This window comes from Prinia subflava, chromosome 4 (genome assembly GCF_021018805.1).
Source record: "Prinia subflava isolate CZ2003 ecotype Zambia chromosome 4, Cam_Psub_1.2, whole genome shotgun sequence".
Taxonomy (NCBI): domain Eukaryota; kingdom Metazoa; phylum Chordata; class Aves; order Passeriformes; family Cisticolidae; genus Prinia; species Prinia subflava.
This window is the reverse complement of record NC_086250.1, coordinates 24,204,588-24,220,393: the sequence shown is the minus strand read 5'-3', so window position 1 is coordinate 24,220,393 and position 15,806 is coordinate 24,204,588. Positions and strand designations below refer to the sequence as shown.

General features: G+C 45.3%; 1 protein-coding gene across 5 annotated transcripts in view; it reads right to left on the bottom strand.

Moving 5' to 3' along the window:
• Positions 1 to 15,806, bottom strand: part of SREBF2 (sterol regulatory element binding transcription factor 2) — a 24,953-nt gene extending 9,147 nt beyond the window's left edge. For 2 of the 5 annotated variants that reach the window (XR_010080212.1, XM_063396040.1), the window contains exons 1-13: positions 15,601 to 15,804; positions 10,960 to 11,334; positions 9,865 to 10,046; positions 8,588 to 8,728; positions 6,583 to 6,804; positions 5,346 to 5,460; positions 4,966 to 5,147; positions 4,002 to 4,194; positions 2,872 to 3,053; positions 1,925 to 2,198; positions 1,416 to 1,585; positions 1,027 to 1,195; positions 337 to 457 (exon numbers count right to left, since the gene is read on the bottom strand). Coding sequence is in view for 4 of the 5 variants with exons in the window: in XM_063396040.1 (XP_063252110.1) it covers positions 337 to 457; positions 1,027 to 1,195; positions 1,416 to 1,585; positions 1,925 to 2,198; positions 2,872 to 3,053; positions 4,002 to 4,194; positions 4,966 to 5,147; positions 5,346 to 5,460; positions 6,583 to 6,804; positions 8,588 to 8,728; positions 9,865 to 10,046; positions 10,960 to 11,334; positions 15,601 to 15,682 (2,408 nt within the window). In the remaining variant the exon portion in view is untranslated. Of the gene's footprint in view, positions 1 to 336; positions 458 to 1,026; positions 1,196 to 1,415; positions 1,586 to 1,924; positions 2,199 to 2,871; positions 3,054 to 4,001; positions 4,195 to 4,965; positions 5,148 to 5,345; positions 5,461 to 6,582; positions 6,805 to 8,587; positions 8,729 to 9,864; positions 10,047 to 10,959; positions 11,335 to 14,850; positions 14,952 to 15,600 lie in introns of all 5 variants that reach the window. The other 3 variants (XM_063396043.1, XM_063396041.1, XM_063396042.1) reach the window with 3 other exon arrangements.

The window sequence follows — 15,806 nt, the reverse complement described above, 5'->3', positions numbered from 1 at the left end:
GTATGTGCATGCTAATTTTAGTCCTCCTGAACATTAAACCTTGTCTCAGCAGAGAAAGTGCCATCCATTTAGTTGAGCAATCAACCAGTATTACCCCAGCTAACATCAGAAATCCCCACCACACCCAGGTTCACCTTTGACTTGAGAGGTTTTAATACAAAGAAGCAGAGCTTGCTCTGCTAATAAACTGGAGTGGTCAGACTAGTGTTGTCATTCCAAGCCTTTAACAAGGACTAACCACCCAGTTTGCCACAGAGCACTTGGTCAGTGGTTACAAGATCTGCCTCAGAGCCTGCTGCTGTGGTCAGCAGTGCCCAGTGGGCCACATACACTCACCATGACGACTCCTCCTCTTGTCCCGCTACCTCTTCCCTAGTCTGAGGTTTCACAAGTGAATCCACTGCTCGCTCTAGCAGGTTCTCACAGAATGCCTGGTGGACTTGTGCAATGGGATCCGCTAGAGAAGTATAAACCAAACCATTTAACTTGCATATCACCGCAGACACCTCCCAATACACTCAGAAAGAAAAATCAAAATGTAGGAAAGAGCATGAAGAAGAATAGTAGAGGGAAATCCTCAAGAAACTAATGACATGATTTAGAGACTAAGTTTTTAGTGCTTTTTTATCCTTTCAATCTGTTTGCAAAGCTGCAGCCCTTGGCCAAAGATCCCTCTGGCACTTCAGCCTTTCAGCAAAACAGTGAGGACACTGCTCTGCAGCAGATAAACCTTGGTCATCCCAAAGTCACTCCCCAGACATTCAGGGCCACCTGATTGTGTTCCAGCAGATAAAGAGACAAGCAGTATGACACAGTGCAGGATACAAAGGAAGGCAAGCCAGACCCTGCAGGCTGAGGAGATGTCTCAGATCCTCATGTCCTCACCCATCAGAACCACAAGCAGGGTGGGGATAAAAGAACACGCTCTCAAACAGGACACCTGCTTTTGTTCCAGACAAGAGTAGAGAGACTGCCAAGCTCAAAGTGCTGGGAATGCCACACACTTGGGAAATGAGCGTCTCTCACCGGGATTCCTTTGTGTGCAGTACAGGCTCTCCTTCGCAGCAGACTTCACCGTCCAGCTTCGCTCCACAAAAAACTTCTGTCCCAGGGGGTGGCACAGCCAACGCAACGAGTCAGGAATAGCACTTCGCTCTGAGCTGCACAGGCTTTGAGCCTGGCTTAGAAAGTAGCTCTGGTGAAAGGAAAGGGACAAGACTGAGAGCAGTATCTAGGGAAAGAGCAGCACCATCAAGGAAAAAGATCATATTGTAATTAGAGCTCATATCATAATTGCAGGTCATATTATAATTGTAGTGCTAGCAGATGCCCTCTCCAAGATACAGCAATGCCAGCTTCCAGGCTTTCCTAGATCTCTGCTTGAGGATGTGATCGGGAAAGATAACACAACTCACCGCTAGGAAACCAAGCTTGCCTCCACAGCGGGTTTTCAAGCCAACTGCAGCTGTCAGGTGGATTTCTGCCATTGTGCTAGGTGGGATTTTTTCCTCTGCACACTCAGCCAGATTCACAGCACACAATGCCATGTGCAAGCCTGAGTAAGCTGAGCTGGAGGGAAGTTTACCTGTACCAGCAGGAGAAAGAAAAGTGTTAATTTTTAATCAGTAGTACCAGCTACTAAATACTACCATAATTTGCAGGGCTACTATCCTAAAGGAACAAGAAGAATCTGTTGACGTGAGAAGCTTACATTGCTGTTGCTTCAGCTTTCTTACAGAGTTCTTTTATTTCATGAACCTGTTGTGTTTTAGTAAGTGGCTCTTAAAATTTGTCAGGCTAATTTCTAACAGCAAGCCCTCACAGAGGACAGAGGCCGTAGTGCTCTCCCTGTATGCTCCAGGATCAGCTCTGAGTCTCCTCATTTGGGAAAACCAGACAGCAGATCTGCCACCTCTGCTCCCACCTGTTATGTGGAGCTGATGGAGCTTGTGATATGCTAGGGCTGCGTCCCGAGCGCTGGTCTTGGCCTCATCCTCAAATCCTGCAGTGGCCTCCCTTGCCCGCCACCGATGAGAAGTCCTCTTCAGCAACCATCGCACCAGTGCCAGCTTCTGCAGGCTATAGCGGATCACATTCCAGGATAGACTGCAGATCAAGTCCAGGCGGGAAGCTGGCAGTGCTCGTCCGAGTACTGACAGGCAAGTCTGCAGGTTTGATGCAGCTGCAGCAAAATCACCCTGCAAGTAACACAGTGAAAGGTTCAGCAACAAAAATCACTATTAGAGACACTTTAGGACCTCCTTGGCACTGGAGCAAGACAAACTGACATGTGAGTCAGGACAAGGTCTTTAGCACAGGAACAACACAGAAACTGAAAATGTAACACCAGTTTACACTAGCTTGAAATCTGTCCTTAAACATACTTTCTACACATGGTTCTGATCCTGCACTTGCCTGTGAGATACATTAGCACTAGACGAAAAGAGCTTCCTGCCTTATCAAACACCATAGAAATTTCAGGGTCCCCGTATCAAAAGCCAAATGTTTCTTCAACAACAAAGAGGACTTCCAAGAGGCTAGAGGACAGCAGACAATCAGACACAGCAGAGGTCAGATTCTGGACAAAACCCAAGATGTTGCTGCGAAAAATTGATACAACATGCAGTGGCTAGCAACAAGGACAGAAGTTAGGAGCCTCTTCCACTGCTTCCATGCCTCACTAACTTAGGTTGAGTAGGACAGTAATCTGCTCAGAACAACCTGGCAACAGCTTCTCTGAAATCACATAGGATGATCCACTCAAGGAACACCATGGCCTTGCAAGTGCCAAGCCACTGCCTCATTGGGAAATATTTACCCACAATCCCATCTAAAAGATGCATTTGATGCAAAATGACGAGTCAACTTTACCCGTGCCAAATCTAGGTCCGCTTGCTTGCGGTGCCTCCAGAAGGTGACCGAGGACCTTGAGTGAAGCCGGGTCACCGGCTCTCCATGCACAAGGAGCCTTATGAACACGCTCAGTACAATCACTCCATTCACAAGCCACAGGACTAGGGTGGGCATCATCCAACCAAACCAACCAGCTGCATCTACAATGGATATCCCAAAAGGCAAAATTAAAATCTAACCTGGATACCAAACGCCTGGCAACATGAGTGTGGACTGTGAAGGATGCTTTGCTATGCTTGCCACATGTTTAATCAGCTTTTGCAAAGAGTGCAGTTCAATCAGGAAACACCTATACACCAACACCTCTTCATCCAAATTCCAACCCTCAACATTCCCAACTAAATGATTATTTTACAATTATAAAAAGAAAATGAATCAGCACTTAGTTTTTTCCAAGAGATGTCTTCTGATTTTTCTGTAAGACACACCCACAGGTACTCAATTTATATATACTCCAGTATAATTTTCCAATCTTAGTTAAATTTACAAAGTGACACTGAGGAACCATATTTACCACCCAGGAAAACAACTGCATGCCTATAGCATCCCCTACCCTCTCGTAAGCTGTACTTTTAATTATGAATTTTATGGAATGAGTGTATCAACAGGCCAGCTGCAAGGTTCCATAGCAACAATGTAGTAATACTTTATGATTAAGTAACAAAAATCAGTCAGTTACTTTAAAAACAAAATGAATATGCCTCAAAGGCTGGTGAAGACAGGAGGATGCCCCTTACCCTGAACTACTTCTTAAGGGTCTGTGCCAAAAGCCCAGACTGCTGGGCTACAGATAGGTGCCACCTCAACCTCACCACACGAGCCATGGCTGGTTTTATGCAAGAAGAACACCAGATGTGAACTGGAGCCACATCCAAGCCGGCTCTTCTTCCATGCCCTGCCCTGCAGTTACTGCCCCTCCCCACCCATCAAACAAAACTTGTACAACTCCCTGAACACACAAACCCATCCTGCTGAACCACAGCAACGGTCCACCTCGTGATTGGCAGCCTTTGCAGCTGCAGGTGGGTTTTAGGGAGACCGCCTAAGGCCGGACATCCTCTGGGGCCCAAATCATCCTAGTTTTTTACCTGATTCAATTGTCAGCACATTCCTGCCAGAGCCATGGTGCACCAGGCTGTCGGACTCAGGGGTTCTGCGGGCATCCAGGAGGGATGTCAGTGGATTGAAGGAAAGACAAAGGAATGTGAGAGCGCAGAGGAGTATTCGAGAGCGATCCACCATACCAAGCGCCACAGGAGGAGAATCAGGCTCATCTTTAACCTTTAAGGGATTAGGAATGGAGAGAAAAAGGAGAAAAAAACCAATGCTTACCATTATGGAGCACAAAAAATGTTTATGCCAAGGAAGGGGTAGGGAAGACGGAGAAACAGAACATGCATAAATTTGCTTTTGGGCTCCAGATGAGCAAGAACTCCAGTAAAGCTTTTCTTAGCTTAGTAAGATAAGACTGCCTTGAACTTCCTTCTGTGTCCAGTCATTTCTGGTACTAACTGTAACTTTATCCCTGGGTTAGGCTAGGATTAACCTCTGCTGCCCTTACTCTTTTGAGGATCTCCCAGAAAACACACTTCTGTGATATCCACAAAACAAACTCATAGGCCAAATACAGCTAACAGTGTTTTGTTAATCTGATTGCTTATGGTCTCATTAACCACATCTGATGTCATCATCCATTTCAAAATTCTTCTGCTTTACTCACTGGACATACATATCCTGAAAAGCAATGGGCTCCTTGGGTAATAAACATGCACTGTAAGTCCAGAGAGATTGTACAGGGCCTGAAGGAAAAGCACAGTTCTTCCAGCAGCTAATGTACGGCTCAGGTAACATAGCTCAGGAAACAGTCTCAATAATTAAAAGATAAAATACACATATGCATCTTCCTCATCCTTACAAAGGATCTCTAAGCCCTACAAATCTGCTTGCCAGATGTCTGCTGGTTCCACTCTTGAGAACAAGAAGAATTTAAATTCTGGCTCTTTCATATCCTGAAGGAGATACCTTGAATTTGACAATTAAAGTCACAAATACCTTTGCATCATCAAGGAGTGGGCTTCCTGGCTCTGAATCAATGGAATATGGAGAGAAGCCAGCCTGGGACCCTGAATCAGAGGCTGGAGGAGACATCAGCAGCACGTTCTGGTTGAAGTCATCTATCTTCAGATCTACATCATTGTCAACCAGACTGCTCAGGTCAATGCCCTTCAACAGCTCTGAAAAAATTGGAATTTTGTGCATTATGTACACGCTTCTCCATCCTGACTCCTGTCAGTAGGTCTTCGATTGGCTCTATCATCTGCAGTGATGCTGGCCACTACCAATACAACCTCTGTCAAGGATAAGAAACTGCAAGATACATTCTACATCCATGCTGACTGCCTCCCCTCTACTACAGAGCCTCCACAACTTACTGGTTTTTTGGTTAGCCAGCTTCAGAACCATGTTCTCGTGCCTCAGCTTATGGTTAGCCTGCTGCAGGTATTTAATGTAGTCAATGGCTTTTCTCAGGACTCCAGACTTGTGCATCTGTAAGGAATTAAAAGTGCAAAAAGCAGTTTATATTAAAATTATCAAAGGATCACTCCTGCCTGTAGGAATACCACAACCCTTTGTATCATGTGGTGAAAGAAAAAGGTATAAAGGACCTCTCAGCAGCTGCAAAGGAACCATTAGCAGAGCATGCTATGTGGGCAATGTATCAGAGATACACAAGGATGAGGTCTCTCAAAGATCTTTTAAAAACAGTACAATGGAAGCAGATTAACATCCAAATTACAATGGAGTTCACACCTAGGTTTCAGCCAGAAATAGTTCTTTGAAAACATCACAGTTTGTAAATTAAGTGGATCAACTCTGGGATAGAACCAGGTGCTGCCTGATTATCACTAAATTCTGAGATAAGAAGTTCCCTCCTTGCCTTACTTGCTTGGCCATCTCCATGCAAATCCTTGCTTCCAGCAGCAGTGGGCAAGTTTATCTTCTAAACACAAGCCAAAAGTACTATGAAGCCACTGCACACTATTCATGTTTTTAAAAGCTTCCACTTCCAGCAACAGGAGGTGACTTCACTAGTGCAATTATTTGTGCAGTAGTCACAGAAGGCATCAAGAATACTACTACATCAAGAATACTACAATCAAGAATACTACTGCCTGCCTCACCAGCAGGAGCTAAAGTGCCTAGGAACAAACCCTGAATATGTGGTGCAAGAAAGCTTCTAATATTTGAGTGAGCAGGAGTTTTTACACCTCAATGTCAAAAGAAAATAAACTGAAAAGCTCTGTAAACCCTCATCCTTACTGCAGTCACATAGGAGAGGAAACTTAATTGAAGCAAGATCTGGTTTGGCAGAGTTATCAAAACATCCACTTGGATATTCTACTTAGGGAGCCTATTTTAAGTTAGACCTAATATAAGAACAAATGCATAAGGTATAGCTTATTTTTAAGAAACAGCATAGTAAAATTAATATTTTTACAGATGAGCCTTCCTGAATACTATTATCGAACACAAGTGATTCTCACTCCAATACACATGTGCACGCTACTAACAACTACATGTACCCAAATGCTTCATCTGGTAGAGCAAATGAGCACCTGAAGACAAAGTATTTATGACACCACATTTGCACTTATTCCCCGTCTTTACCTTGGCATCTGTCCCCATGACAAGGTCCTTCAGCTCAATGATTTTGTCATTTATGGATGACCGGTAGCGTTTTTCAATGATGTTGTGAGTTGTTCTCCTCTCTCCTTCTTTAGGTGGTTCAGGTTGCTTGACACCCCCAGGAACTTGTTTGATAGGCACCTTTTCTTGTCCCACCATCACGGGTATTGTGGTCAAAATGGCCCCATTGCTCCCAACAAGGGTCTACAAAGACCATGCATAACAAGTGTCAAGAGCAATCAGCCAATTTAGGTAGGGTTTATGATGGCAAAAGAAGAAGGAGCAAACAAAGATGAATCAGGAAAAGCTGGTACAGGTCAGAAAACATGTGAGATGCCAAATTCCTTCCATCTTTCTTAGCTGGCACAAGCATTGGCACAGCAACACAGGAAAAATCTGTCACTCTGGCTCCCACACTGGTCACACTGAAATAAGAACATCTCTTGTTCTCCAAGCGCACCAACACTTCTCCCAATACTACACTCTGTTCATCCACTTAAATAGAGAAAGGGACTAAAGCTCATCCTTGTTCCTACAATCTTTACACTCCAAGTGTCCAAATCCACCTTTTCTTTGGACAAATAGTCACGAAAACAGCAACAGCCTACACTACTTCCAATGACACTAGTAATGACAATGCTAGAAAGGATCCAAGTATGGAAAGACAACCTTTGGCTTGAGGAATGCAGTTCAAATTGATTTGAATTTGATTAAATGAAGAAAAAGAACCTCATAAGCTACAAAACTGCCTTAATATAAGGAACTAAGACTAATGAGTGATATATAGCAGAATGAAAAGCTCAGACTCAGGCATCTAGATGTAGGACAGACCATCTACAGCAAACTAAAGCAGTATGTACTCAGCAATAAAATATGATGAATCCCATCAGAACAGTTGCACAGAGGGGCTCCTTACAGCTGTAATGAAAGGAAGTTTAGACTGCTTAAACCAGCAAAGCAAGAATTAGAAAGGTATATGTGTTCTCTGAAGTACACCAAGGATCAGGGAATCAAGTAACTATGGAGAGTAAGAGTTACTTCTGTCAAAAGACAAACATAATAATAACTAGCCTAGAGCAGCTAGCCATAAGAAGAAACTAGTCAAAATCAAATTCAGAAACTATTTTGACTCTGAAACAGTCTTCTAATTGGGATACCAAAAATTAATTTGGACTCACTTCAAATTGGAATTTGACAAATAAATGAATTTAAGTCTTATAACTTTCCTTGGCTAATATCCACCTAATTTCAATGTGTTCAAACATGCCTCAGATAGACACAATCCTGTAAGCCTTAAGCTGTGTGAAAACATCAACTAAAAGCAAGCAGATTAATTGAAGATTTTAGCCTAGCTGCTAGAAAGTATCTAAGAAGCATACTATGCTATTGCAAAGTAAGTCCAAATTTAGATCCACACTGAAAGTTTATCTCCCCCAGTAAATATTTATACAAAGATATCTGTTCAGAATACACAAGATCATAATAAATGTTTCTTTGGGAGCATAAATTTCTATGACTTGATTAGAAGTGGAGGCCATGAAGCACAATTGCCACCTCCATAACAAATGCTCTCCCTGCAAATGCTCTCTGAAAAGACGTTTAATTAGTTGTCACATTTAATATACTACTATTAGACACTACTGAGGGGCAAAAGGGAGTTCCACTGGTACTCTGAGCAAGTTAGCTTTCGGCTTCAAGTTAAAAGCTAGACTGAGTTTTTAGGTCATATTCCTCTCCTTATACTACTGGAAAAAGTTAAACAGAAATGTGCCCTTGGTCTTTGCTTACTGGCCATGGGAAGGCTGCCAAACCGTACAGTCTGTGTGTTTAGCCTTGACAGAAACAGGTATTACTTGCCCTGGACGTTTATACAACAACCCTCAAAACCCCTTCTTGTCTGTGCCACTGCAGAACACTAAAGCACAAATCTCTTCCTTGCATTAAGAATATCAGTGAGGAGAGGGATGGAAGGACATCCATAGGGTACCTGCAGAGCTGTGGTCTGAATGGGAGCAGTGAGTGCTGTCAGTGCTGGGTTCTGTACTGCAGCCATAACAGGACTGCCTTCTGTTTTCAGGGTTGTCAATACCAGGGAATCCGTTTTTATGATCTGAGGTTGGACGAGAACCTAGGTTGAAAAGAGTTACAGGTGAAGATGAGAGCAGACACATATTTCCCTGCTGATCTCATTAGCCAGAAGTAGGCATTGACAAAGTTATAACAGCTTTACAACTCAGTGGTTGGCAAAAGAGCAGGGTGAGTATTTCTTTGAATTGCACCCTGCGTCACCTGGATGCTTTCCATCGGCCCCAATGCAAACTGTGAGCAGGAGACAGTCTGAACAGCACTGGATAGAATGGGGCAGAGGAACCACAAGGAGTGGTTTTCAAATCAGTCACCAGAAGTAAACAAGTATGTAAAACCACAAAAGAGCTGATGGAAAAGCTGCTTCCCCCTCTCCAGTTAACACCTATAATTAGCTCTCTACATTAACTGAGTATTCAGTCTAACACAGCTAGGACAGTCAGCTTTGGCAAACAACCACAGTAATATCTCCCTGCAATTTCACTGAAAGGATCTGTACCTTTAACACCAAGCAGATCAAAATCCACTGTGAGTTATTTTGCTCTTATTTCTTTCAAATACCTTTTTGATTCTCTGAGAACACAGAGATAGCATAGTGCAACTGAACCACAGAAATTTTGTCATACTGAGTCTTATAGACAAATATTTTTCTTTAATACAAAGATGCACAAGACTGAAAAAAAAATCACATGGTGCTTTAACAGTAAAACTATTTAAAAAAACAAACACGACAGAAAATTAGAAGAACACATTCCAGTATCAACCAGTCCTTTTAAGATGTGGTAGAAGTGATGGATATGCAAAAAAGTAGGCAAAAGTCAAAAAAAGCCTGTTCAAGTAAATTTTCCAACTGGGTTTGGCAGTACCAAGTTTAAAAAATTATTTTAGACTCCATTTAGTTACTGTTTCACTGAAAACAGTTGCCAAGCATTGCCCAGAAGTCACATCACATCTCACAACAGGGACTCTCACACGACCTGCATGAAGTAAAATGCTTCTGGGACATAGACTGGCTAGAAATACCTCTCAGTTTTAAAAAGACTTGTGCAGAAGCAATCCTAGCCAGGATTGCCAACCCTGCAGTTTCACCACTTCTCCCCAGGCAAGCCAGGGGACCATACCCACAAAAGCATTTTCTTGTTCTGCTGGATCCCTGCATCATTCTACACTTTTACTTACTGGAACTTGCTGGACCTGTGGTGCAGCAACTGTCTGGACAGTGGCTGGCGTTAAGGTCTGGATGGTGCCATTGGCAGCCTGTGTCAGCACTCGCTGGGCCTGCACTGTCTGCACCTGCTGCTGGATCGTAACTGGCTGAACCTGGGAGGATGTCACCAGGCTCTGGACTTGAGGCTGGAGAACTGAAAAGCGGAAGAGGTGTCAGAAATGGACAAGAGACACACATCTCTCTCCTAGAGCCTGGAAATGCTTCTAGAATCACTCCTTCCCAGACCTTCTCAGTAGGCAGTATTCATCTACCACATCCCATATGTTGGGAAGCTTCCAGTTGCTTTGCTACCTTCTGCAAGAGGACACTGCACCTATAATAGCAGCTTTCCAGGAGGCACAGAGGATCAACTAAGAGAAAATAGAGCCCAAACCCTTTGGTCTGATAGTGCAGGACTCTGATTCAGTGGCATTATATAGGACATCCAGCCTGTACTTTTCCATTCCCCCTGGTCTTGGTGGACTGAAGGATCCTATCTGTCATGTAAAGAATCAAGACCTACTGAAGAGGATCAAGTCATCCAGCATTCACAAAGGAAGATCGCTAAACATTCCTACAGGTGTCTCTGTTTAGTGCAAGTACTGAGCTCCAGAGTTTGGTAGATAAAATGTGCCTTCATTCCAGACTGCTGTGTGGGACAGACTGGATCTGCCCAGTGCACCCATCAGTGGAAGAACAGGGTTGCCAGCAACGATGTTTTCAAACATCTTTTCTCAAACTTCTCAAGAGCCATAGGGCAGAAGGCCAGGCCAGAGGAGAAAAGCAAGACAATATTTTTGGTCAGAGGTCGCACAGAAACACTTAAGATCTCATTCCTGACAATTTCTCATGCTCCCCAACTCCAAAGCCATGCAGGTAGAAGAAGAGACACCCCACAGGCAGTGTCACAAGAAAAGAATCATCAGGCTTGTCATGGCTGAGGATGCACTTGGAGTTTGAACACTGATGCCATTTACTGTAAGTGCACCAGGCACATCCACAGCATGAGCACCCTGGAATCTTGCATGCACCAGGCACACCTGTAGCCTGAGCACCGCAAGCACTACCTTGGAAGCTTGTGGCTGCATTCTGGTAGATGACTGGCTGCTGGATAATCCTGGTCTGGGAAGCAGAGCTGAATGTTGGTGTAATCATGACAGTCTGCTGCTGGAGCTGAGGTTGCACTGAGGGCCGTGGCTGTAGGACAGGGGCTGAGCGTGGAGGGGCTGGAGGTGTCGTCTGCGCTGCTTTCACCGGCAGGTTCTGGAGCTGGGGGGATGCAGGGGGTGGTGGGAAGGTTTGGAGCTGCACCTGGCTGTAGGACCGCTGCAACTGTGGCTCCAGAGTCCCACTGCTGCTGCTGCCCTGGAAGGTGCTGCACAAAGGATCCGAAAACAGGTCTGGAAAGTCTCCTGCCTGGTTACTGACAAACTGCAGCATCTCTGTAAAATAGAAGAAAATTTGTTCAATGCTACTTTGTTGCCTGCATATTTTGTCACCTGCCATTTACATCATGGAATTATGGTGTGCGTGCAAAGAAGGGAGCTCTGGGTCCTTCAAAACCTTCAGAGAACACATCACACCAATACAACATCTCCAGAGAGAGACCAGGACGTGGCCAGCAGCACAGCACTGCTGCTGCTGTTCAGGGCAAAAAGTAAGACCCTCCCACAACACTTTTCCAGACAACAAGATCCAAGCACAGGCCAGAACTTAAAGCCATCTCCAATATATATCTAAAATATTAGAGTCTTTTTCCATTACTCCTTCAGTCTAACCCTTGCAGAAGGCAGACACCAAGCACCTCCACAATTCCAGCACTAACCATTTTCCCACCCAACTTTTGAGAGCTTTCAGGTCCCCTATCTGTACTGCCACACTGAGTATCTGGAAAAGGAAGAGATAGGATAAGAACACCTTATCTTTATTTTACTTACAAGCATAACAAAAATTGGAGAAAAACCATGAAAGCACACATCACTTTATAAAACTGTAGCAGGATAAATCCACACGTGTTTAAAACAGCAGAATAACTTTTTCTGTTGGTTTTCTGCCTGCAGTCACTGCACAAGAGGTTCTCTCCATCCCACCTCCTCCAGGATTTTATGAACCCACATCAAGAGGCTCCTACTGCAACACTATAGGCCTTCCCCCAAGAGGTGAACATTTCACAACCAAGAGATCATTGTTCATAAGCAGAGCTTCCTCTTCCCTCCATCTAATCCAATTTGGCACCTTAAGACATATGAATGCTTTCCCTGATCTTTGTCAGGCAGTAGTGTGAGGAATCAGACATTCTTCCCCACTCCAGGACCTGCCCATGCTGCACTGGCTCTTTGATGGTTTTCTGAAAGTCCTATTTTTTTTTTCTGGAAACAGGAAAAAAGGGGAGCCACAAACCTAAGAGAGATCATAACAAAATAATAAATATGGTTTTAGGAAGCAAAAAATCGACTTCTGATTTATAGGAAAAAATATAGCAAATGGCTCCTTACAACAGGATCTTTCTCATTCACAAACTCCAAAGGATGCCACTGCTGTGATTTACGAACTAGGTTTGAAGGAGTAAACTTTTGACAAGAAGTTTCCATGGATTATATTCTGGCAATGAGGGCTATTAATTTGCTCAGCTCTCTGAAATGCCACCCACACATTATCCAATTAATTTGTCTGACGCTCCTTCGTCTGAAACAGAGCAAAAGAATTAATCCTCCTCCAAGCCTCTTGCTCCCTCAAAACACATTTCAACGTATTTCTGTGATACTGCTACTCTTCCCTTTCGACAGCAATCCCTCCACACCGATACATATTTAAGCATTGGCCATGACCACAGCTCTCAAGAACTAGAGTCTACTGGAGGGAGGAGCCTGGGAGGAGATGTGACCTCCTGACCTGTTCTTAACCTGACACTAAGTGGGGAGACACAGTTCCTCCAACATGAGGCAGCAGCCATCCTTGGAGACCAGCTGGACCAAACCCTTGACTCTGCTCTTCAATAGTGGAATAAAAGGTTTAATTTTTCTAAATGTGTTGCCTTAACTGGCTTTCACAAAACACCAGCAGAGCATGGAGGGCTGTTTAAAGATCAACATCTAGATAGATATTAAACTGCTCTTCATATTCCAACTGACTTCAGCTAAGATCATCCCAAACAACCCTCACCATGATAAAAGTGACAATCCAAACTACTTCCCAAACTCTGCATTTGATGGTATTGCTATTTCACTATCAGACAGCACAACTGCAAATAGAGAATAAACACAAATCGGATAAGATTTGCTCTGGAAGAGTAAATTCCAGCATAAGAACAAAATTTCAAGCACAACATTAAAGAATGTTGTCTTCAATGCAGCAGATTTAATATCTTATTTAAAAAACTACTCCTGCTCTCACAAGTTAAATCACATCTTTATGACACCTTAACTTTGACTAAATGCAAAATGTCTAAAGCTTAATTTTTAAGAATTAAGACTGCCAGGGGATCAAACTCACCTCTTTTAAAGGACTCAAGAGCTTTCTTAATAACAGCACACAAAAAATTAAAAACAAGAGAAACAGCCAACAGCCAAAACCTAAGTCTCTGTTTTCTGGAACACCTTTGCCTACCCAGAAATCAGAATACCTACACTGACTGTGAGAAACCTCAGGTGCTTCTAGAGCCATTGGTGATAAGCCCAGTGTCACCAGAGCACCTGCACCCCCTGTGCCAGAGAGGTCTCAGGCCCCAAAGCTGAGTGAGTGACCTTACTGCAATAAAAAATATCCCAGCCCAACCCAAGGCTAAAAATGTCAACAAGGTTGTCAACAAAACCAAAACTGAGCCCACCAAGGGTTTCTACCACTTTCATCAGCCCAGGGCCTGAATACCCAGCAGAAAGGCAAGGGCTGGGCTTCAGCTACCTCTCCAAGTGGTGGCTCAGCTCTCCACCACAGAGGCTGCTCTTCCTCACACTCCTGGAGACACTGTACTCTGAGAAACAGCATCAGAGATCCCAACTTCAACAGAAACAACCTCTCTGTCCCAAACCCTGATGTGCTTCGATCTCCAACCAACTCAAACCTCACGCTCCGATGTTACCCAGCAGTACCCTGCCAGCAGGAAGATACCCATGGCTGGTGGAGTAGCTTGTGCTGGGGGAAATGGTAGAGCCTTTGCACTCAGCACTGGGGGCCCTGGCCACTCTTGTGCCTTGTCTTGAAGTATGAACCCAGTGAGCACTGACATCCCAGAGCACATCCACCACAAAAAAATCAAAATCCACACAAGAGGCAGTAAGGAGCCCCTCAGTCTGAATAGGAGAGAAACGCCCACAAGCGGACTTAAAAACCAAATGAATATCCTTGCAAAATTTCAAATCCTGAGACAAATCCATGCTGGAGCACAATAAAAGCATGATTGTCATGTATCTTCCCCCTGCCTTCCCCAAGAAAATCCACCCCTGGAGGTGGAAAGTGAAGCTGGTTTTCCTAAGTTACTCATCACTCTGAATCACACCTCCCAGGGCACACCTCAGTTCAGAGCCATTGCTGCGTTCATCAGTTCGTTTCAGTTTCCATCTGGAACCTGAGAACTCATTATGTAGTGCTTAAACAACAGCAACCACCTCCAATCTGCACTATCAAACTTTATGAGCAATAACTAAGCCTGTGAACTGTGCACAAGGTACATTCTTCTTTTGTGACAAAAGAAAAAAAGGCGTATAAATTTTGCCCCAAGCTATGTGGTAAATCAGTGTCAATTAGAAATCTAAAAGTACTGGTAAAATTTTATCTCCCAGCTGCTAATCAAGGATATTTTGGACACCCCCAAAACTAAGCTCTGTTTGGGATTACAGCCAAGCAGAGCAGTCAGCCAAGGCAACAGCTCATCTCCACCAGCCTACAGCACCAAGACCACACCAAGAAATGTCATTTTAAATGGAGTTTTCAGGAGATGCTTAGTGTCGCCAAAAATATACATAAAACAGGCGTCACACGCAGGCGCTTCATTTTGCTGCACTTCGGCGGAAAACAGGGGTTTTCTCACAGGTCTGTGCTGTGCCGGCAATCCAGTAAAGTTCTAGGATGACAGGGAAAATGGGAAATTTAAGCAGTTAGAGCTGTTTCGATGCAGGATGGCTTGAAGGCTCGGCCTCCCACCGACACTAGTGGAGGCACAGCTTCAGCCATCGTTTAGCATCTACTTTAAGAGAGCCACGAGAGAACACGAGGGGAACGTGGGCAGCGCCGCTTGCCCCGCGGGTCTGCGGCAGGAGCAGCGGGGCACCGGTCAGCACTTTCCCTGGCCCCTTCCCGCGCCGGCCACCGGGCTCGGCGGCTCGGACCTCCACATGCCCACGGCCTTCCTGCGGCTACGGCCTCGACTCCTGGATTGGGGCAGCCCCACGAAAGTCGCTCTGAAGCGCTCCTGTGGCAGGGGATACATGCGTGGTCGCCCGCCAGGCGAGCCCTACCCTGCGATCCGCGCCCCTGCCTGTACCCAACCCAGGACAGGGGATCCCCGCCCGCACGCGTGGCAGCCCGTACCGCGTAGGAAGCGCACCCACGCTGAACACTCCAGAAGCACGATCCAAGGACCACTCACACACGCCCCCCTACCCCAGCAGCCGCGGGTCCGCGCGCGGAGACCCAAGCACTCCCACCAATACATGGGAAGCCCACGCGCGCCATCTCCACCCCACCCTCCGCTCCTTCCTCGCGGCGCCTACCGTCGATGTCGCCCAGGGTGAGCTCGTCTCCCAGTTCAGTCAGGGTGTCCATGCTCTCGGCGGCCAAGTCGCCGCCCTCCATCGCGCAGGGCCCGCCGACGCCCCGGGCGCTCAAGCGGAGACCGCTGCCGCTATCGGCGGGCACAGCTGACCCCGCGCCATCTTGGGCCAGCCCGCGACCCCGCCCCCGCGGCGCGGGCGCCCCC